This window comes from Spermophilus citellus (assembly GCF_964194105.1).
Source record: "Spermophilus citellus genome assembly, chromosome: 5".
NCBI lineage: Eukaryota > Metazoa > Chordata > Mammalia > Rodentia > Sciuridae > Spermophilus > Spermophilus citellus.
This window is the reverse complement of record NC_138186.1, coordinates 66,171,305-66,194,913: the sequence shown is the minus strand read 5'-3', so window position 1 is coordinate 66,194,913 and position 23,609 is coordinate 66,171,305. Positions and strand designations below refer to the sequence as shown.

The window sequence follows — 23,609 nt, the reverse complement described above, 5'->3', positions numbered from 1 at the left end:
GCCAAGAAAGCTTTTGTGCATGAGGACCCAGGAATGAATGAATAAATGCATCTATGAATTAAAACACAGATATCCAGAAACAATGAACAATCTGAACTTAAATATTTTATAGCAGATACCTTAGAGTCGAAGTTTTAAGAAAAATTAAAATCTTGGCATCAAAGAAGTATAGGAATAAGAATCTAAAGGGTTTGATTTGTGAAAAATAAAGACCTGTTAACTTTTCTGTCATTGTGGTGGGAACAAATAACTCTGTGAACAATGAGCAGACTCAGTAACGTGTGGTAGAAAGGGCATTCCAGGAAGGACCAAGAACATTGTCCTTTCTATTCCCACAAATAGCTGCTATCACCTCATTTCTGTAAGAGATGAAGGAGGATGCAATAATTATTTTATTTTTAATATAGGTTAAAGCTCCTCCTTTATTCCAATGTATTGCACCGCTTGGCCATCTCCTCCCCGACCTCCTTCTCTCTCTTTGTAGTTCTGGGGATCAAACAGAGTTATCATTAAGCTTTACCTTCAGCCCATCCTCTTATTTATTTATTTATTTATTTATTTTTCCTTTTGGCAGCAGGGATTTAACTCAGGGGTGCTTTACCACTGAGCTATTTTCCTAGCACTTTTGATATATATATTGAGACAGTATTAGTTACTAAGTTGCTTAGGGCCTTACTAAGTCCTCCTGCCTCAGACACCTGAGTTGCTGCGATTATAGGGGTGCACCACCACACCCTACCCATCCTCTTATTTTTAAACACAACTTAAATAACACAATAACTTTGATAATTCATCAATTTTATTTCATGCCAATTCAGGAATTATATAATTTAGAAATAATATCCATGGGTATTTAGGAAGATGAGGTTAGTGCTTAGAAAGGAATATCTTAAGTGAAAGGCTTCAGGCTCATGTGCCATGTAACAATTCCCTCTCCCTTCCAAATATGTGGCAATAACTAAAGGATATTCAGTATTTCAATAGTAATAACAGTAGATAATGACTTATGTTGCTCTCCTTAAAAGCAGTCATAAGTAAATTCCAGAATATGGGAAGAACATAAAAAGATAATTTGCTCTTGGTTTTAGGGAATCTAGGGGAAACTATAAGGAAAAATAAGTGACAATTATTGATGCTGTCTTGAAATGGGAAGTTAATTGAAAAATAGCTTCTGAGGAAAAGTTGACTACACATTGCACTGAGATTATAGTTCTTTGGGGGCAAGTCAAAATTGTACTTTTAGGTAGAAATAATAAATCAGATTTTTTTTTTTTTGGTACCGAGACTGAACTCAGAGATACTCAACCACTGAGCCACATCTTCAGCCCTATTTTGTATTTTATAGAGAGATAGGGTCTCACTGAGTTGCTTAGCACCTCACTGTTGCTGAGGCTCGCTTTGAATTTGTGATCCTCCTGTCTCAGCCTCCCAAGCCTCTGGGATTACAGGCATGTGCCATGGCACCTGGCACATCTGAGTTTTAATCTCTTATGCAGTTATTAAGAATTTATCTTCTTTAAAATTATTGCTTTTAAGAAAAATGTACTTTATACAACTAAAGTTCATTATTCAAAACTAATCTGCATTAAGCACCAATTCCACAGTGTAATTCATTAGATAATTCATACCAATTGCACCTGTAACAATATTATTACCTCACAACAACTCAGGTTTAACTTAATATTGCAATAGGCAATGTCATTAATGAAAACAATAGTTCATATGTTTTAAATTGCAGTCATGTATGTATAATTTCAATCTTATTTTCATGTATAGTAAAAGAGCACATTTGAACCTATGGGATTATTTCAAGAAGTACCTATTAGAAAGCAAATTTGAGAATAGGTTAAAACCTGAATAAGACATTATGGTAAGTAAATTTTATTTATTTATTTGTACTGGGGACTGAACATACCTGTGAGTTCCATCTCCAGCCCATTTTATTTTGAGAGAGGGTCTTTCAAAATTGCTAAGGTTGACCTAGAACTAACCATCCTCTTAACTAACTGGGATTGCAGACATGTTGTTTCATACCCAGCTAAAAATGTTGTCTTATAATATCAAACTCTAGTAAACCTAGAAAGCTGAGGATGAAGTTCCTACATTTATTACAAGTTTTTTAAACTATTCTGAAAGGAATGCAGTCTATAACACTCACTACATCTCATAGACAGGTGTCTTAAAATCTGGTAGTTTCCCTATTTTAATGATAATTTTCTTCAAACACCAACACTTTGTTTTTCAAAGCAATAGTTTGTTCCCCATTCAATTCCTACAATAAGCACAACACCCAATTTGTAAGAGGTACTTAATAATATTTTTCATTTCTTACATAAAAAAAAGCTTTAAAATATTTTATTGGTTAATTATGACAATAGTCTCAGAAGATATCCCCTCCAAATAACATAATGCAAAACTAAAGCAAAAGAGACTTGCTAGAAAATTTAAATATGTATTAAAAGCTTATTAAAAATAGTATGTAGGGGATGGGGATATGTTGGAATAACCTTCAGTTTTCAGCTAGCAGCTAGCAGCTATGAGCAGCTCAGAGTGCTTGAAGAATCTACACTTGTTCAGGCCTGATAGGAACGCTTGAAGGATGCTCTGCTCTGGAGAGCCGATAGTGAAACCACATCCTTAGCACTTGTGGTTAGCATTGCCAAGCTGCCAGGCAAGGAAACTGATAGTCAGGAGCTTCAGGCATGGAACTCCTAACTTAGAAACCCCCTCCCCTAGGGACAAAGACCGTTCCTGATGATAGCAATATTTAGAACATCCTCATAGTGTGGTTATATTAGGAATAAGATGATTGGCTTATGGATACTATCTTGCTTATGTATGATTGATGGGCATGCCCCACTCAAACCCTATAACAATGTATGCATTCCAAAAATAAACTGAATACTGGACGAAGACCTGAGGTGGGTCTCCAGCCAGTTCTCTCACCAGCTCCCAGAGTCTGTGTGTTGATTCCGCATCCCTATCCCCCGCAACAAGGTAGCTGAGCCTCTAATTGACCACATCAGTGGTCAGATCTACAGCAGGGATATAGCTCAGTTGGTAGAGTGTTTGCCTCACATGCACAAAGCCCTGAGTTGAATCCCTAGTACAAAAAAAAAAAAAAATAGTATGTGACTCTATCAAAGGAGTCATTTAATTAAAGACTATGTTGAAGACAAAGCTTTTCACCATATTTCCACAACCTGGGGATTTACTTTAAAAATGGGAGTTGGGCTGGGGACTAGATCATGAGTGGAGTACTTTGTCTGCCATGCACAAGTTCCTGGGTTTGATCTCCAGCACTACACACATGACCGTGCCTGAGTTTCAGCCATATCAGTTAATGTCTGGTGCTAGGTTCCGAATTTTTTTTTTTTTGAAAGCTCCTAAAGTAATTCTCTCAAACCATAGTCGAAAATCACTATCCTAAGGAGAAGAGAAAGCATTATGTAGGGTAGACTACACATTCTCCCCAAATATGAGAATTCTGAGACTTACACAAAGGGAAGGTAGTCACTGAGGAGTTAATATTGAAGTGTAAGAGCCTTTCTAGCTAGGTTCTTGAATGATGAGTTCTGCCTTATTTGGATGACACAGTGTAAACTCCAAAAACAAAAGAGGATATGCGGTAGTTGGAGCAGAAAGAGCATTATGAAGGAAATAGTGACAAAAAGTACTGAAAAAGCCAATTTGTACAGGAGGATTTGGTAAATTATAGTTTATTTTTCAAGTTAGTAGGGACATGATGGATTATCATTAAAAGTGTTGAGACAACTAGGTGGCCATCTGGAAAAAGAAGTTACATCTATACCATATAATCCAACAACAAAACAAATTCCAGATGGATCAAAGATTTAAACATAAAAATAAAACTGCAAAGTAATTAAAGGATAACATGGAATAATTCTTTTATAATCTTAAATTTAAAAGGCCTTTTAAAGTAGTTTGTTATAATTGAAAACTAAAAGTAGGGAAACAAAATATATGACAAATAGGATTTCATCAACATATTTTTGCATCTACAGTTTAGCATGACAAAGACTCAAACAAACAAATGAATACCTTTTAAGAACTAAAGAACAAAGGAAAGCCAAGGGATAGGAGGTTTGCAACTCATATTACAGGCAAACATACACACACACATACACACACATGTCGATATATATCAATATATAGAGAAAAAAATGAGCACTTACAAATCAATGAGAAAATTATCAAAAGTTAACCTAGAAACACAAAGTAAATGCATAGACCGAAAGGTCATAGAAGTCTAAAAATATGTTCAACTTCCTTCTTAAAAGAACTTTTTTTTCAACCCATCAAATTAGCAAAAATAAAACAAAATTAGTAGCCCCTTCTTGAGGATAGAAAATAAGGAAGTATTATATTAATTCTTATTACCCCTATTGCCAATGAGATTATAAGTTTACAGCCAGTTTTGAGGAGAATCTGTCAATAATCTATCAAAATTACAGATGTAAATATCTTTTGATGATTCAACACCATTCCTAAGAATTTCTTGAATAGATGTACTTATATGTCTGCAAAAATATATAAGTGTGAGGTTACTCACTACAGCATTATTTATAATAGCCAAAGACTAAAAACACCTCAATGGTATTTAGTAGAGGACTCATTCAATAAATTATGATACACTTACTCAATGTAACACAAGAGTGTTAAAAAGAATGAATAACATGTAAGCACTAGAAAAGGAATGAACATGAAGATGGGTTGTAAAAAATAAAGTGCAAGGTCATGTTATAGAATGTTATAATTTATCTTTAAAATGAAAAAATTCTCTCTCTTTCTCTCTCTCTCTCTCTCTCTCTCTCTCTCACACACACACACACACACACACACACACACACACACACATCCTTGTCAGGAAACAGATACAATATCATTTGTTTTCTTCTGGGAAAGGAACTGAATCATTTGGGGAATGGAGAGAAAAGGAACCATTTCACTCTATACTCTTCTGTAACTTTTGAATTTTGTATCATTTTTATACATTATCTAAAGTTATATTAATTATATTAATAAAAGACTAACATTATTCTTTACCCTGTCCTTAGATTTAATGCTGAATGTGTATTTTTTTGTAACTTTCACATGCACAGTTCCAAAAAGCTTTGTTGCTCCATAGGGGTTAGGCCACTGTAAAAATAATTTCAGTCTACAATTTGATTAGAATATCTATGAATTTTAACCAGAATAGCAGGAGCTTGCTAGCATAGTGGTAAAGGTTGCAATGGTGGCTGTTTTCCAAATATTCTAGTCCTTAAGTATCTGGTTCCAAAAGGGGAAAAAGGAAAACCAAAGGGGAAAATAAATGTAAACAATGGGGGAAAATATAGACTTGAGTATTTGAAAAACACATTGGTGGAATCATAAACTTTGAAAGGGAGACCCATAGAAGAAAGCAAGCAAGTCACCATGTAGTCACATGCAGACACATGTGCTTTTTAGTTATGTCACTATTTGCAGAGTAAATAATTAGGTGGACGGAATGGATGAGAACAAGGCAGGCATGGTAGGCTTGCATACATTTGCTTTCTGTGCCACGGACACTGTGAACATGAACAGGAGTTTAAGGACCCTTCATACACACACAGTCAGAACTAAAGGCAATTGTGTATTGCCCTATTTCTCCTGCCTCTATATCCAGGGGAGTAATATTAGAAAGTAAGCAAGTAACTTAAGATATTCACAATCTGATATGGTATTTATCTGTCCATAATATTGTGTAATACAATTTTAGATTCATTAAGGCCAATTATTGAATCTTTATAAGTTCTTAGGTATTAGTTAACAATATCTAATTGTTAGCTAATTAGTATTGCCAAAACAGATTCCTCTTTATATAAACTATTCTAAGCATTGAAGAAGAAATTTATTGATTAGGCAATACTTACTAATCTGACAAAAATAAAACTCATTTTCCAAAATAGGTCTTAAAATGAGTAACTAAACTGCTAGAAGTAAATATATTGAGCCCAATTCTATGGGCAGCTCTATGCCTCAAAAGATATTGCAAATGCATAGCATATGCATGCAAAAGGCAGCATCAGCATCCCCTAGAACTTGATCTCCCAGGTGGTTGTCTGAAAAACATGCACAAAAATTGGAACCATTACAACAAGGGTGGAATACACTACACTTTTCATACCATATACATTTTTAGTAAAAAGCTGAAAACCTTTTTCCCTAAGGTGAGACTAATGTAGGTATATAATGATGGAGAAGGACCGAGAAGGAGCTATTTTGGGGAGGATGATTCTTTTAGATATATAAGGATGCCATGAGTTCCTCAAGAGTAACCATTTAGCTCGGCTAGTCTAAAAAAGGGCATTGCTGGTACCTATGTGAGGGCAGTGAGAATATCAGCTTTATCCTAAAATCCATAAGAAAAGTGACTAAAGCTGAGCATGCCCTGGACAGATATTATCACCAACACATGGCAAAATGGTTCTAGTGCTTTATTCCTAAATCTCAAGCAGTGGACTGTACTTCTTAAAGTCAAAAGTATGGATTAGTAGTATCAAGAGTACTTGGTTGAAATACCACATCTATTCATTCATGACCAAGCTGGTTATTCTGTCCTTGTTCACTAGAAATGTGGTTCTGTAAACTCAGGATTAGAGACAGAGGGGACATAAGACCAAGTGGTAGGATGTTTTTTCTACTGTGTTCTGGTGGCTTGGTGAGTAAAAAGAAGAATTTTTCAGGGTCATCTTTAGCTAAACTGGCATCCTTTTAAAGTACAAGTAACAGTGATACTTATTACAGGAAAGAAGAAGTTAACATTTATTGTTACTCTAACTTTGGGCAATTAAATGGCAGAAGGTAATCAGAATTCCAAAAAACTGTATCAAAAGTTGCAAAAAGGGTGCAGAAATTTTCCTAGGAGCAGAGAAGACCAAATTCAAGGTGAAAAAAATAGGCACAGGGATTGATACTTTTTTTCTATTCTTTAGTTTATTTCTATTTCAATTCAGAAATAAATAGAGCATCACCCCACAATGCAATAGTTTACGATCCATGACACAAAAGCAAATCCAAATGGAAAATAACTGTGGGGCTACAAAATCAAAGACATGAATTTGCATTCCATGGCACCCAATTGTGTAATCTTATACAGAAGAGTTCATGTCTCTGAGCTTTAGTTTTCTAATTTAAAATAATGATAAATATCTTTTTTTTTAAACAGGCTATTGTGATAATGATGCTTTGGATCGGGTCGCATGCCCTATTATTATAAGGTGGCTGGTAAAGTGTCATTTTGTATTAGCTATTCTCACTAGACTGTCAGTCTCACAGGCGGGGCTGGAATTTAATAATTTCTGTATCTTCTATGCCTGGGACAGAGTAGATGAGTATTTTAATGAAGCTATCTGCAGGAAAGAGTGGATGTTTTGAAGTGAAATGCATCAGTCCCAAATGCGGGCAGACAGACCGACAGACACGTAGGTAAATGCTAGGTGGACAGTGTTTATATCACATCAGGAGAGACCATGTGAGCACCTCCTGCTGCTGGGAGGAGGAGGTCGACCTTCTGTCCAGCTCATGTGTAGGATCTGGCCAGATCTCCTCAGTAGAGGAGATACTAATTTGGGGTTGTGGGTGGGGCAGGTCACCATGATTGGAAAAGGGAAGGGCACGTTGGAGATACGCAGGTGCCAGGTGCAGCTGCATTTAGGACAGGGAAAGGGGGCTGGGCCCGACCACAGTCCTCCATGTGTCAGTGATGGTAGGATTTGGAAGATCAGAGTCCAAATCAGGATGCCTTCAAGCCATGGCGTGGTGGGGACCTTGTGTAGTTATGACTGTCAGGCTTCTCTGAGGTCTGATCATCTCGTGTGCTCTCCCAGAATGATAAATATCTTAAGCGCTGACTTTATTCTGGGGATTATGCTAAATGCTTTGCAAATATTTTTACTTAATCCTTAGAACAACAATATGAAGATGGCACTATTAAAAACACTTCTTTATATATAAGGACTCTGATGGTTAGAGAGGCCCTGTGTCTTTCTCTATGGAAAGTTGTAGAAGTAAAGTCAAACAAGCTTATTTTACTACAGAAGCCACATTTTTAACTACTGTGTTCAAGTGCCAATATAGTGCCAAATGTTTAATTAATGGCATGTAGTTAATCCTACAAAAGACACAGTTTTGGGAAATAAAGATGATAGACTATCACAATTTTATCTTTTCTTTATAAACTATAGAGTTGTTGCTGAAAGACTCTGTCCAGCTAGGGATTACATTTTCTAGCATAGCCTAAACCCGTCTATGTAATTAGTGATGAGTTCTCATAGAATGTGAATAGTAGCAATAGGTTCAGTCCTGGCCAGAGTGGGTAAGATGGTGTGTGCACTTTGCATGATGCCTTTTTTCTCTGTGAGATGATTAAGTACGACTCTTAGGACCTAGAGAAGGGCATCGTTGTAAAAAGAAAACTCTGGATCCTTAGTCTCTGAGTGAGACTGTAGCAGAAAGGAAGACCTTCAGTGAGGAATACCTATCTCAGATTGTGATAAGGGAGAAATAAGCTTTTGTTGTGTTAAGGAACTGAAAATTTGAGGACTAACTGTTATAACAATTAGCATTAACCTAATTATTATAGATTGTATGGTCTTTGTAAAATAGGGAAAATGAAGTTCAGTCATGTTAAATACAGATCAAAGTCTGACACTATTTTAGAAGTGATATTATTCCAGGTTGGGAAGGGAGCACTAGGCCAAGTGTTCATAGATTTTGCAAGTAGCATATCTAGTTCACCTGAGGTAAGGACTGTAGGGCCTGGAAATTCATGAATTTTTTTTGAAGCTGAAGAAGAGCAACAGTAAGAAAGTGTTAAAACTTTTTAGTTTAACCACAGAATTTGGAACTGGTGCCATTTCTTTTGCTGATGTGTATTTATACTCTCCATTGACTCACAGAACTTCAAAAGTACATAACACACACATACACACACCACAGATTTTTATCTCCTGTCACAACAAATGGACACTCAAGGTATTTATTACTAAAGAGAATAAATAAACTATGCTTTCTGGACGATGAATAGTGCCTGAGAATGCTACATGGACTTTTCTTAAAAGCAGCAAAATGGTTCTAAGAAAGCATCTCATGCATATGAACAGAACTTCCTCCAAGCAACACTCTACAATGTTAGACACCATGGAAAACCACAGGGGAGGAGTGATGGGCAGTATTGACTGGATCACTGACCACCAGCTCTGCAAAGATTGTTCCAGAGTGAAATGCAGGGGAAAGCTACAGAACATGCCAGTTCAGAACTAGTAAAAATATAGCAAGAGTGTTAGGACCAGAACAATAATATCTTTGAATGTTTTCTAGAGATAGAGTGTTTCCATTGCAGAAAAGTCTGGAAATTTCCTGATGTCTCCTCAGGAAGATCAGTGCATTAGGTTAAGCAATGCTAAGCCACCACAGATTCCAGAGAATGATGTCTCTCTGATGTTATAGACACTAGAACAGAACTAGGAGAAATTAGAGTAGTGTGACTAACAAGGAGAAATGTAGAGAACAGGCTTATAAGAAAATAGGGTATGAGAACTTGGGCATAAATGATAGTTATAAACTGAAACTTTAGATGAAGACATATGGTTGAAAAGGGAGTAAGATCAGGTATTGCATTCATGGGACTATAGATTGAAATATTTTTATGTTGTTTCCATTAAATGTTCCATGTAATGTGACCCCCTCCACCCCACCCCCCACAAAAAATAACACTCAAAATGCCTGCCTTATGAAAATAATCACTTTTCAAGCAGTTTGACAAATTAAAAAGAGTTTGACATATTGTTCTAATCAATTATCCCGTTGCTTACAAGGTATGATGATATTTGCAGCAGAGATGTGGTGAATTATTAAAATATATTACAGAATTACATTAAACAGCCTTGTCTTATAAATTCCTCAACTAATCTCTTAAAATAATGACCCCAATATGTGGAATCAGGAACAATGCTATGGGATTGGAGGTATCAGTAGAATAAATCTACTTAATAGAAACATAGAAAAATTGTTTTTAAAATAATTTAAAACAAAATGATTAAAAATCCAAGGTGAGTATGGAAACCCAAGAATATACTGCAAAGTCAGTGATGGCTATTTTTGAAAAACAAGTATTAATTTGCTAATTTGAATACCCATCATGAAACACCTTACTCTTTACTGTTGGGATCTTTATAAAGATTATATCATCTCTGCATTGAGAGCTTGTTATAGCTCTCAATGGAAATTTGAACTTCATTGGATTTATTTTTACATCTGATCTATCAGAAATAATGTCAGTTGAATATTTTTATCTCTTGTTTCATGTACTGTACCAAAATGTGGGGAGATGATTGAACCCTAGTAATGTATTTGGTCACCAAGCTGTTTGAGAAACTAATATTCTCAGCTTGGCTAGGCTACTCTATATGAATTTTAAGCAACACTTTTAAAAGAATCAAAATTACTGGCTATTAGTGATTAAAATGCATACATGTGTTAATGTAGGAAATTCATGAGGTAAAGCAGGGATATCAATAAAAAACTGAAAAAAAAGGAGTAGTGCTCTTTTCCACAAACCTTATGTTTTTAAGAAATCTGATGTGGGCTGGGGATGTGGCTCAAACGGTAGCATGCTCACCTGGCATGCGCGGGGCACTGGGTTCGATCCTCAGCACCACAGAAAAATAAAATAAAGATGTGTCCACCGAAAACTGAAAAATAGATATTAAAAAATTCTCTCTCTCTCTCTCTTTCTCTCTCAAAAAAAATAAAATAAAAAAAGAAAGCTGAGAGAACATTTAAAAATTTTTTGTTGTTTTAGATGGAAAGAATACTCTTATTTTATTTATTTATTTTTATGTAGTGCTGCTGAGAATCAAACCCAGTGTTTCACATGTGCTAGGCAAGTGCTCTACCACCGAGTTATAGCCCCAGCCCCTGATGGACCATTTTTGATGACTAAGAACCTAGTTTCAGAATTTCCAAAAAAATATCTAAAATGTTGCTGGCTCCTACAAAAATATTTGACTAAGGAGAAAAAAATATATCAACCATAGGTATGTTCAATTCAAGGGATCATTTATCAAATGGTAAAAATGGTAAATTGTGCAAACAGAACAAACTTCAGATCCTTTCTGGATCTAAAAGGATCAAAGTCCCAAAATTGTTAATGAAAAGCATCAACTATTTAAGTGTCTCAGGAGACTGAAAAATCAGTGTTGGGTTTTCATTTCTCTGTGTACATCCAACCTGGCCTGCAGAAGTTCAAGGGCCAGGAGCCTAGTGCAGAACATGGCATTGCTGTCTGGAAAAGAGTTTCCAGCCATTGCCACCAAACCAACTGAAATATGGGGAAGAATAGGTACAGGAGAATCCTCAACATTGAGGCTGTTCTTCCTGTCAGCCCAGGGTTATAATGAAGCCTGTTCAGTTTACATAAAATATCCATATCCTTCTAATATTAGGTTCTCCTCATGTCTTGCTATAACTGGTAGTTTTTGATACTATTGGTCATGAATCCTGACTTAATAGTGATTTATGAAATTTAGGGACTTTACAATTAGCATTTGAAAAGAACACAAAATAAAAAGAAATCAAGAATATTGTCCAAACTTGTGGAACTTTAAAAATTGTACATGAAAATAAGTTTGAGGGTCATAATACAAGGGCCCCTGAAGGATGCAAAATGTCCCTTTGTCCCTAAACCTCTGTTCCAAAGTTCCATCAAAGTGACTGGAATTCATCAATAACAGATTTGATTGTCTACATTATGAAGTTTTGAGGGATTTCAATAAGCACTCAATTAAAGTAATATGTACCTATGAAGAATAAAATCTTAAGTTTCTTTATCCCAGGTTTGTTGTTAAGAGTGAGCCAGAGCCATATGACTAGAACACAAGTGAGGCACTTTTGTGATAGGGAAGGTATGATCAAAGACCCCAGGGATTATTCTAGGATTTCATATTTGATCTGTACCCATTTGGTTAGTATAGACAGATGATTCCTATACAGGATACCCCAGTGCTCTTGACTAACTTGAAATCCATAAGGATAATTGTGAACATACTCTCTATGGATCTTCTATGTGTACTGGCAAGTACTTTCACAGACACTCAGGAGAGAGGTCTTTTTTTGAGACCTCTCAAAAGAGAGGTCTCTACTTTTCACACAAGTTGCAAATTTTATGAGAATTCATAGTCAATCTATCCTGGGAAGTGAAAAGAATCCCAAGAAGCACCAGTTTTACTTAAATATTATCATTCATCAGAATCACCTGGAGAGTCTGGTCATACCCCACACTGAATTTCAATTAATTCAGTAATGGGGCCAAGGCACTTTTAAACACACTTTCTCATTTGATTTTTCCACATTGTTTGGTTTGAGAATCATGACCATCTACATGTGTTATTTGTTTTTTTTTTTTTTTTTTTTTTTTTTTGCAGTATCAGACCTCAGAGATGCTAGGCAAGTGCTCTTTCTCTGAGCCACATCACAGACATTTTTAATTTTATTTTGAGACAGGGTCTCACTAAGTTGCCTAGGCTAGTAGAGAATTTGTGATACTTCTGCCTTATCCTCCTGTGTTGCTGAGATAACAGGCATGCACAATCACACCTGGCTCCACCTAAATTCTTAAATCTCCTTTATTCTATCCTCAACAAGTGTTTTGTTCTTTTTAAAAATAGCTATAATTTTAATATTTTTATTTAAATTGAGCAGGAATCCATCTCTCTTTAGAATCAAATGATGATGATGATGATGATGATGATGATGATGACGACGACTATTATTTTACTTTGCTCTTCCTCAGTCCTCCCAGCCAACATGTGTGGATAAGTCAAGTCCCCCTACCATTGGTCAGCCCTCAGTATTGACAAGCACAGGTAACACAGCACAAGATCTAAAACATTATAAGTTGTGTATCATTTAACCATAATGCTTAGGACCAGAGTGTTTCATAGTTAGGAGTTTTTCCAAATTTTGGAATATTTGCAAATCTCTTACCAGTTAACATCTCTAATATGAAAATCCAAATTCCAAAATTCTTCAAAATCCTTGGAACATCATGTTGGAATTTTAAAAAGTTTTGAATTTTGGAAAATTTCAGATTTTGAATTTTTGAGTAAGGGGTGCTCAACCTATAAGAGTAACTCTTACTAAATATTTGTCATAAATAATATTGTGATTATTGTCATTATTGCTATTAGCAAATAAGACAATTGTTAGTAGCATAATTCCTAAAGCAATTTTCTCAAGATAAATGTAAATATCTCACTAAATTTTAATGTTGAACAGTAAATATTATGTATTGATAATATAGAAAAAAGTCAAGATGTTTGTTTTTGTGTTTTGGTCACTTACCACTCTCTATAGTACCATATTGGCGAATAAGCAATGGTAGAAAAGTGTCAAAGGTACATTCAGGTGAGGCTTAGCACAAAAGGCCCCTGTCATTCACATTTTAAACCATAGCCTTCTGAGTTATGAAAGAACTTTTCTTTGACATTAAAAAACTATCCCCACAAAGTTTTTTGCTAAGTACCTAATAATTCTCCTTAAAAGAAGATTGTATGAGAAAGTGTAAAGTTTAGTCCTTATAGAATAAAAAATACAAAGGAGAAAATGTAAATTGGGAAAAAAATAACTTCTGGGATTTTTTTTCCACCTCTCTCCCTCTCTCCCACTAGCTAACCTTCACCTTTCTGACTCAGCTTATCCCACCATAAAGCTATGGAACTTCACTGTGCTTTAAAATATATCTACTAGGATTAACACAATGTACTTTCACCCTCAGTATCATGCCTAGACTTCTGTGAACTCTTCATAAAGAATTATTTATACTGTGGATCATGTTGTGCTGAATTATAATAAATTAAACCAAATTTGTCTATACTCTAAAATAATAAAAATGAAATAGATAGCCAGTTTTTTGTTGCTATTCTTTAGCAAATATTTGGAGAATATCCCATTGTCTTCTTCCATTGTCTTCCATTGTCTTCTTCCCTAATACTGCTAAAATTAGTAAGTTAATTAACATCCTATGAATAATTTAAGTCTTATATTAAGCCAAATTTAATCATCATTGCCAAGATTAATTAGGAAACTCACCCGTAAAATAACATAATCTAAAAAACCTGACTATCAAAGAATTTTCAACCTTCCATCATTGCTTGACAGTACTGAAAAAATCATACCTTCAACTAAGGAAGTAAGGAGAGTAACATTGGCTGCTTTCCGTCTTCCTGCTGGCAAATTTAAGCCAAGTCTATCCAGTTTCTCTCTCAGGCAGCGGCCTCCATTCTTGGATTTTGCTCTGTCCAACAACAAATAAAAAGTAGGTTTTGAAAGTTCACATTCTGGAGAAAATTGTGAGATGACTTGATGACGTGGAGAATACATTGGATGGAAGACATAAGGACTGAGGGTTGAAGGTGCGGCATCAGTAGTTAGCAGACAGACAGTGCTGGAACTAGTGCTAACTTACCTTCTCAAAATGCCTCCCAGGAGTGAAGCATTGAGGCACTCAGGTGGTGAGAGGCGCCTCTTTACCTCAGCAATGGTCACCTTGTATTTGGAAGTAGAACTGAGAAGGGACAAACGACCAGGAACAGAGCAAAACAAGTCTGTGGGGTTGACCACACAGGTGCCACCTTGAGAGGAAAAAGTATATAACATGTTAGTGAAGGCAGGAGAAGAAAAGTATATGAGGGGCAGTTAATATCAAGAGACCACTTGATATTTAGTAGTACGTGACAGCAATTGTATTTATAAATCACTCACATTATCTCAGAGAGCTCCTTTGAAGATGTCCTTCCAAATAATAACCAGAATTTGGTCTTTTCAATATCACACAGAAAATGGTTGTGAGTATACAATGGTAATTTTAGAGAAAATTGGCATCTTTTGGAATACAGCCTGGCTCACCAGTCACACCAAGAAACACTTCAATAAATCAAGCATCTCTATTAATTGAAAATCCCAATTCTAGTAGTCAACCCCATTAGAGGTTGTATTTATCCACAGTTGTATCTGTATGTGTACACACACATACATGGATAGAAACTTTTTATGCATGATTTATTTTCTTTTCCAAAATGTTTGAGAATTCCATCTCCTTTCCCTCATCCATCTAATAATTAAAGGCACCAGAGTCATTCAATCCTGACATATTACTAAAAATAATCTGCTTATAGCCAGAAACTTATAACCCACACAGGCAATGACAGGTCAAATCCTTTTATTATGTGTAAATTGGCACACATAGGAAAATATACCACAAGATCTGAACATAGTAACAATGTTAGTTATAAATAATATTATTGCTGTGGTTGTTTTTATTATTACTATTAGAGTGAAAAGCAAAGGGAAATATGAATAGCAAAATCATCAAAGGAATTTTGACATGCTGGAGTTTTGGGAACAGAAGATATCTATCTCCAGGGTCCAGAAAATCCCTTCAGCTTTACCTTCCTTCAGGAACAGCACAGGATATTCTGAAATCTCACCCACTGAAGTAGACTTGAGGACCTAAAGGGATTTATCAGTGAGGAAAGTTCTTGCTGGCAAATTTCTCACTCACTGTAAAAATTCTGGGCCAATGTCCCCCTTGCTAGGATGGTGGCTTTATGTTCTAGGACTGCAAGCCTACCTCATCTTGCTTTGAGCCCTATGAGGAAAGTTTTTAAGGTTTAGTGGTGAATTCAAATTCAAGTTGGCTTTTCTGAGCATGCTATGGCTTTTTTTAAATTATGGGCAATTTTGAGACTCGTCTCCAATAAAGGATTGAGTTCTATGAGTGGAAAAAAAGAAAGAAAAATGGCAGAAAAGTGTGGTCCAAGATCTTTTTTACTAAAAATGTAGTCCTCAAAAGATAGCATCAGAACCAGGCATAATGGCACATGACTGTGATTGAAGCAGGTTGGGAGGCTCAAGTTTGAGGCCAGTCTGGATACTTTGTAAGACCCTGTCCCCCCCCCCCCCAACACCAAATATATGTATGATATAAATGGCTGGAGATGTAACTCATTGATGGAGCACTCTCAGAATGAACGAATGAACGAATACATACATACATACATACATACATAGAGGCAGAATTGACAGCCTAGGAAGGGATCTGTTAGAAATGTAGAATCTCAGAATTTCTGTCAAAATTTGCACTTTGTGAGGGGCTGGGGATGTGGCTCAAGCGGTAGCGCGCTTGCCTGGCATGCGTGTGGCCCGGGTTAGATTCTCAGCACCACATACAAACAAAGATAACTGAAAAATAAATATTAAAATTCTCTCTCTCTCCCTCTCTCACTCTCTCTTTTAAAAAAAAATTGCACTTTGATAAGACACCCTGTTGGTACATATATTCATTGAAGTTTGAGAAGCACCAGACTAGGAATCTCCACTTGCTTCCCAGGTAACTCCTACCATGTATTACTAAGCAGCACAATGACTTATATGGGGGGAGTCTCTGGCAGTCAGATTTAGGCATGTTCCTTTGCATGGAAGCCTAAAGAAGCTGGACAACATTTAGAAAGACAGAAGGACCACTGACAGGGGAGGAGAGGGCTAGATAACCTTGCCCCACTTTTAAACTATTTACACCTCTGCAATTTGGGGAATTATTCCTGGCTGTTTAACTGTCATCCAAATTTTCTTGGAAAGTGCTAAAGACCAAGGTCTTTCTCCTTAAGTATTCTAAGGCTGTCAGTATCCCTGAATGACCCCTAAAACAAAAGGTAAGATATTCAGAGTGTCAGGAAAGGCTCTCCAGGCTGCAATATATTTATATTTATATTTATATTTAGCCAAATTTTCCATGCCAGTTCCTGGACACCTGTTTTCAGTTTCATATCTGAGAAGTCATAACCTCAATTGCCAAACTCAGATCCATTGTTTGGGAGTCAAACTTGTAGCCCACATCACAGAAAACTATAACTCCCCTTCTTCAGGAGATGAAAACATAAATCCACCTGTGCTTTTGCACTTCACATTCCCAGAGAGGATTTTAAGCCAGTAAATAACAACAATCATAGTAAAAACAAATTCCCAGATTCCTGGGCCTGAGGCTACCAGTCACTTTCATTAATGCTTTACCTTGGTACCTATAGATACAAAATGCACTTAAAAAAATAAACTAAGGTCACTTTTCAAAAGTTGAACAGGAAAGCAAAATGAGTATAAATACATTTGTTGTTTAGAGTCATACTGTGAGAATCATGGCTCTGATTACTTTAGGATTTAGGTTAGTGTGAAGAAAAATATTAAACCCCAAGAATAAAAATCAATGTCTATATCCAAAATTCACATAGCCCTCTCTAGAAAAGGTACCTCTACCCACAGTCATAGGAATAATAAGTAAATTTATATTCTTCCATTAACATTCCTCTCTCAAACACTAGCCAGTATATATTTGAGGGAAAAAGGAATCTCACCCAATCAGTCCCAAGTTTATTATGAGTGGGGGAAGAAAGCATTTGAGCAAATGTACATATGATTTTGCTAGCTGCTAAGGAAGGAGAAGGACACAATTTAGACTGTTCCTCTCTTTTTAGAACTTTTTTCTCTTTAATGCTCAGTGTGTTAGACACCAGATTTAAAGAAATGCCAATGACCATCATTTTTGTAAAAGAAGTTAAATAAAATTCTTTTCCATTAGAAAACTACCACCTTTTTGACAAAGTGAATGTCATGTGCTGAAAGCCAGCTGCTCTCAGCGATACCACTGAGTCTGCTACCTGGTAATGTGCTAACTCCCTGGGCCCTGAGACTTTTCTACATCCAGTTTGGGTTTCTGGCTTATGCTTAAATAGGCATGTATTAGGTAAATTACACAGGCTGCATATTAACAGTATGCTTTATGCACACACAAATTGCCTGAAGGATTTATTTTGTATTCAGGATTAGCCATCAACTCTAGAGTCTTTTATTTTTTATGTCACAGCATCTTTAAAGGGAATTTCTGTTGCTTTGATACTTGGCATTGCTGCAGCCTTGGGGAACTCTCTTGTTCTGGCTAAAGATTTGGCAACTTGTAGAGTTTACAGCAACTTGGGGAACCTGATATCTTTCTTTTCAACGTTTCACTTTTTATGGAGGTAGAAAAAAGTCAACATAACCAAAGTTTTGCATTTGCAATGAGGATAGTGAGGGGTTAGTTCTTCTCTATGGGGACCCAGACTACAGATGGCATGATGAGACCTCAGAGAAGGAAAGTCATAAAAGAGTGGACCTCACCAAGCTATAAACAAGGGTTACTGGCTGAAGTTCCTCATGGTACCTTTGTTTCATGTCAGCTCTCATTGAAGTTATGTGGTCTCATTTTTTATTCAGCACCCTAGTTAGGGATGTCTTTGCAGCCAGAACCAGAGTGTTCATACAAGATTCCAGAGTTCATCTCTTTTCTATTAATAGTGCACAGAAGCAATGAAGACATGAAGGTCACTATTTTCAAAGTTGGATACAAGACTCCCTAGTTCCAGTGATATTGCAAACTCTAATGAGCAGCTATAGCAACAATGTAGAAATCAAGAATTATCTCTTCAAGGTCACTTGTCTAGTTCATGACTTTAGAAAAAAGGAATAACTTTGCCAAAGCAAAAGGAATAAGCTAGCTAAAGATTGTGGGGGTGACAAAACCAGACACAGAATATATCAATGCAGATCCTTCAGCTGTCATACCTTGTTAGATCCTGCACAGTCTGAAGAAGGTTGGGATTACACTCTTCTTGGCAAATCTGGGGACATCTGTCCTTGTGTCTGCAGGCACAGTATGGAATGGTGTGAAAAGTACTGGGCTACAAGTACAAACTTGGTCAACTAACGACCCAAGCATCTTGGAGAGTAGTTATCTGGGTCTCAATCGATCTGAAATATGAGGTTGTTCACAACTGCTCTACTTATCTCTCTAGCTGATGAGGAGGGAAAATGGGAATTGAACGTGCGCACGCGCGTGCTCAGTTACCTGAGCAAAGGCTGCCCAACAACCGCTATTGTGTTGAGCAATTTACCACGTCGCAGGGTAAGATCTGAGGCGCTACATTAAAACTACCCACCCTCTGCATTGCAATTGAACAGGAAAGCCAAGCTCTAGCGACTGGGACCGCTTTTCCTCTTCCCATCCCCAGCAATTAGGGCAGAGGAAAGAGCGGCGGCTGCCTCCAAGGAGCTGCGGTTCCCTGGGCGCGCCTAAAGCGGCTTCTGAGCCACAAACTGGTCTCACCGCCCTCAAGCCTCTCTCTAAGAACACTCCCAGCTGCGTTAAGAGGCCCCCAGCGCTCTCCAGGTGCGATCAATACTTCCTGTCGAGCTTCCGGGCGCTAGGCCCAAGCGCGCAGCCTCTCCAAAGTCGCTGCACCGCCCCACTCATCGCCGCGTTGGTGTTGACATAATTAGACCAAATCTTGGGAGCAAAATAAATGTTCTGTTCGCCTTACAGCCAAACAGATGTTTACAATTCAAATGAAAGAAATACAAACGGCAGGGATTTTTTTTCTTCCCCTTCTTCATCTCCAGTGATCGCTCTTTTTTTTTTTTTCCCTGACACATTAAAAATGTGTAAGCGATTACAAGAGTTTCCTGTCCTTATTAGTTCTGCAGCTGCATTTCTGCGAGGTGCGCTGCGCGTGTGAGCTGGGTGGGGTAGTATCGTTCTCTGGGCTGCTTCTCCTCTAGCCTTTCTCCCTTCTCAATCCTCCTCCCCCATGTGACCTCCTCTCCCCAAGGCAGCAGATATTAATTGTAATCAAACCTCAATGGGGTGGGTACTTAATTGCCATCTAGTTGGCCTTTGATGATGCGTCATCGGATTGTACTGTTCGGAGGAGGGATACTCCGATTGCAGGTATAACGGGATTACCATGGCTGAATAAATTCCTCCCTGTGCAGATTCCCGGCAGAACAAAAGAAAGGGAGGTTTGCACCCAGACAATGGCTGGTTTAATGGTGGTGGTGTGCGTTATGGTGGGTGTGGAGGATTAATCTCCATTCCCCAATGCACAGAGTGCTTTGGATTTTGGTGAGTTTCAAGCAGTAAAGAAACCGGGAGAGAAGATAGCAGACTAGGGGAAAGTACCCCACCTCCACCACCAAAGTCCAACAAATCAGGCCTCTGTGTACTTTTATACACAAGTTTTAGAATTCATATAATAGAGATTGAACTTCAAATCTGTTTTAGAGGAATAAGGAAGAAGATGAGGCTCAAAGTGTATTTCTGGATCATTCTCACCTACAAAGGTTGAATCACAGAAATGAATTCTGGCGAGTTCCAGGAAAGAGAGACTGAGGGTAGCTGCTTTTTACTGGGGGCAGGGGTGGAGTGGGGGTGCTAACAAAGAAGAGGAACAAGGCTTCCCACCCTTGATTTTTACCCCTTCCAGGAGCTGCTGAAATAGTCACTGATTCTTTCCAACCGGGGACTCCAAGGTTTAGGCCCTCTAGAAACTCAAAGCAGCCAGAGAAGGAGCATCCTCCTGCTCAAGGAGTATGTGAGCCGCCACAAGGGCGGCAAGAAAGGGAAAAGCGCTCAGCTCCATCCATCCTATTATTGGCAGTCAGGGCGATTGAAGCTAAAGCAGCGTTTCAAGGCAACATTATTTAAAAAATTAAATCAGATCTGACAATGTTTGTCCTCAGCGTAAATGCCTCCGCCTCGGCGTGCCAGTCACCTCTAAGCGATCTGACAAACTTCAGCTCGCTTAAAACGTGCAGAGTTCAAATCATATTAATTCCCCAAAAATGTTTTGATTCAAAGTAGTTTGTATTTTGTGTAGCCACGGGCAATAGGGAAAGCGTTCCTGCCTGCCAGTGGCCGGGTCCGCTCCCTCTCCGCGTGGCCCAGAGGCTACAGCGGTATTTAAGCTTCTGAAATTAGCCTGGGGCTGCAAGGCAGAATGATCACAAAGCGAAACAAGGGCGCTTCCCCTCTTCACTTTTTTCATCCCACCCCCCAGCTTTTTTTTTTTTTTTTTTTTTTTTTTTTTTTTTTTTTTTTTTTAGTTTGCCATCCCGATTTCATAAAAGAGACCAGGGCCAAAATGTCACTTTCCACCCACATATGGAAAGGCTGAGTTTTCTCATCTCACCTCTATCCTCATCTGAAGGGCCACAGTCCCCTATCCAATTGAAACCCTACCCTGTTTGATTCCAATCTGGATCCATTATTAGCTTCCTCCTCATCGTCGTCGTCATCATCAACATGGTTCACTTATTATTAACGTCTGAGCGAGAAATGAAAGGGACCAGCGGCTGACAAAGGGAGGGGTTTGGGGTGGGGCGGTAAGGAAGATTCACCGGGAAAAGAAGAGTGAGTTTTCCTTGCTTCCTTCTTTCCTTCCTTCCTTCCTTCTTCTTCTTTTTTAATGATTAAAAACATAGACGACTCCTGTAAATAGAAGCCTCATTTCTTCAAGAGATGCCTTTTGAAACCCGGTATCTGAATATTCAACGAAGGCAAAGCTCCACTCTGTACGTACAACATTAATATGATCTCTGCAGAATTTGCTACTCAGAAATATTAACATATCAAAGCCAACGCCCGAGGCGAAAGAAGCTATCGATACTCGAGCACAGGGTAAAATAAAGATTATTGGTTCTGATGGTTGGAGTGGAGGAGCTGCGGGCAAAATCGCGCACACCATTAACAGAGAGTGAGCGCGCAGGGAGCTGCGCCTCCAAGGCGGTGGCAAATATTTTATCTAGGTGGTAATTACCTTGCTGATAACTCCTCTTCACGCATTTTTTTTTTTTTTTGGATATCAGGCTCTCATTATAGGCCCAAAACAATGTTTTCTACTTAACAAAGTGAATCAGAAAATGGCATGTTGCTCTTTACAAGTAGCCAAATTTAAGATAACTCCCCTAACTCCTTCTCCCCCTTGCAAATCAGGATAGCTTCATCATGATGAACTCATGTAAACTACACAGGCATGTATCTTTCTTCAAGAAAAACACTTGAAGGGGTCTTTGAAAGTGAGATTTATTTTTCTTGCAACGTAAATTCCGGATATCACTAGAAATGCAAATTTATCCAAGAATTTGGCCAAAACCAGAAAACAGTAGAAAAGTTGTGTTTTTCAAGAAATCCTGTTTTATACAAGGAAGTATCTGTAAAGTATGGATTGAAAAATAAACACATTCTCATCTAAGCTGTAAGACAACACTGGGTTACAAGAGGGAGTGCAGAAAAAGCAGAGTGCTAGAATTAATGTCCTCCTGATTTTTGATGAACAAAACTGATCTAAGCTATTGATATTTGGAGTCCTATTCATAACTGTGACCATAGACAGAAGGAGCTTCCTAAGAATTTCTTTAAAAATAAAGAGTCCTTATATAAGGGGCAGGGCAGGGTCTGACAAAACATATACCCCCTTCCTTGATATCCACTTTTAAACTGTCATGAATATTGATAGTTTCAGGGTAAACCAATGCATATAGACATACATCTTTCAGGGTTCAAACAAGTTAATTGGCCTTTCTCTAAAACATGTGAAAATGAAATAAATTTGGCAGCTAAAATTTGAATTCTTCAAAGTGGAGGATTAAGGTTTAGTCTAACAATACAGACATAAACACCAAGTGACATTTCCCTTATCTTTGGAGTTATGCTGTTTTCCTACAAAATCAATCTTTTGTTTCAAAAAGCAGGTTAAGAAATGATGATTTTTTAACTTAAAAAATAGATATTGAGTTCTACAAGAAAAATAAAACATCATCTATGGAACACAATTTCTGTGACTCTGAAAAGACCTCAGCTTGCACCTCGAGAATTAAATGATTTGCATTTCTTTTTTCTTAAATCTCTTAAATCTTTTGCATTACTTGGAAGAATGCTAAAGTGTGAGGGGATGTCACCTAAACCTTTCTATGCCAATTCAACTGATTCCACACCCGAGGCCTCCCATCCTCATCCTTGAATAATCTCCACCCTCTGTCACCTATTGTGCAATAGGATGTAATTTTCAAGCATCAAGGAAGGCAATCTTAGTACAGAACTGCATGGAAAAACTGTAGTAGCGCGAGCTACTCCTCTCTGAGGAACCGGCTCCGGTCCCTAATTAGTGGCGCTGTCCTTCAGCACCACCGACATCTCTGTGCGCCCAGAGCGCTGGGCCTCACCTTTAGTTTTGCCTGCCCCAAATGATCCCAATCAGTACGTGAGTCTCACGGGTCCCCCTTTTTACTGTGTAATTTTTACCTGCCCAATAGTATATATGTTTAATTTTCATATTCACTAGTCTTTGGCCTATTTCATATCATTACAATATGGCTGGGTACAGGCAAGCTTAATATTGCTCATAACAAACAAAGCAAAACAAAACACCCAAAATTATGCAGAGCAATATCAGACATTTTTAAAAAATAGTTTTTAAATATCTGAAAGGTGAAACAAGTGGTGAATAGCTCTTTTAAATTTAACATAAACTCCAAACATACACGGCAGCAGTAGCCAAGTTCGAAAAGTAAAACACCCTTTGTTTTCTTTCCTCTTGAATTTAAGTGTTCATATTGTATATTGCTTCAGGAGATCTACAGTTTAAACACAAAAGAATCTTCTGTTTCTAACAGCACATGTCTCTCTTCAGAAAAATCAA

General features: G+C 37.5%; 1 protein-coding gene across 2 annotated transcripts in view; it reads right to left on the bottom strand.

Moving 5' to 3' along the window:
* TFAP2D (transcription factor AP-2 delta) overlaps positions 1–23,609 on the bottom strand; it is a gene marked incomplete at both ends in the record, with an annotated part of 63,818 nt that overhangs the window by 27,453 nt on the left and 12,756 nt on the right. For both annotated transcript variants that reach the window (XM_081295960.1, XM_081295961.1), the window contains 2 exons: positions 14,223–14,341; positions 14,513–14,678. In XM_081295960.1, the coding sequence (XP_081152086.1) occupies positions 14,223–14,341; positions 14,513–14,678 (285 nt within the window). The remainder of the gene's footprint in view (positions 1–14,222; positions 14,342–14,512; positions 14,679–23,609) is intronic.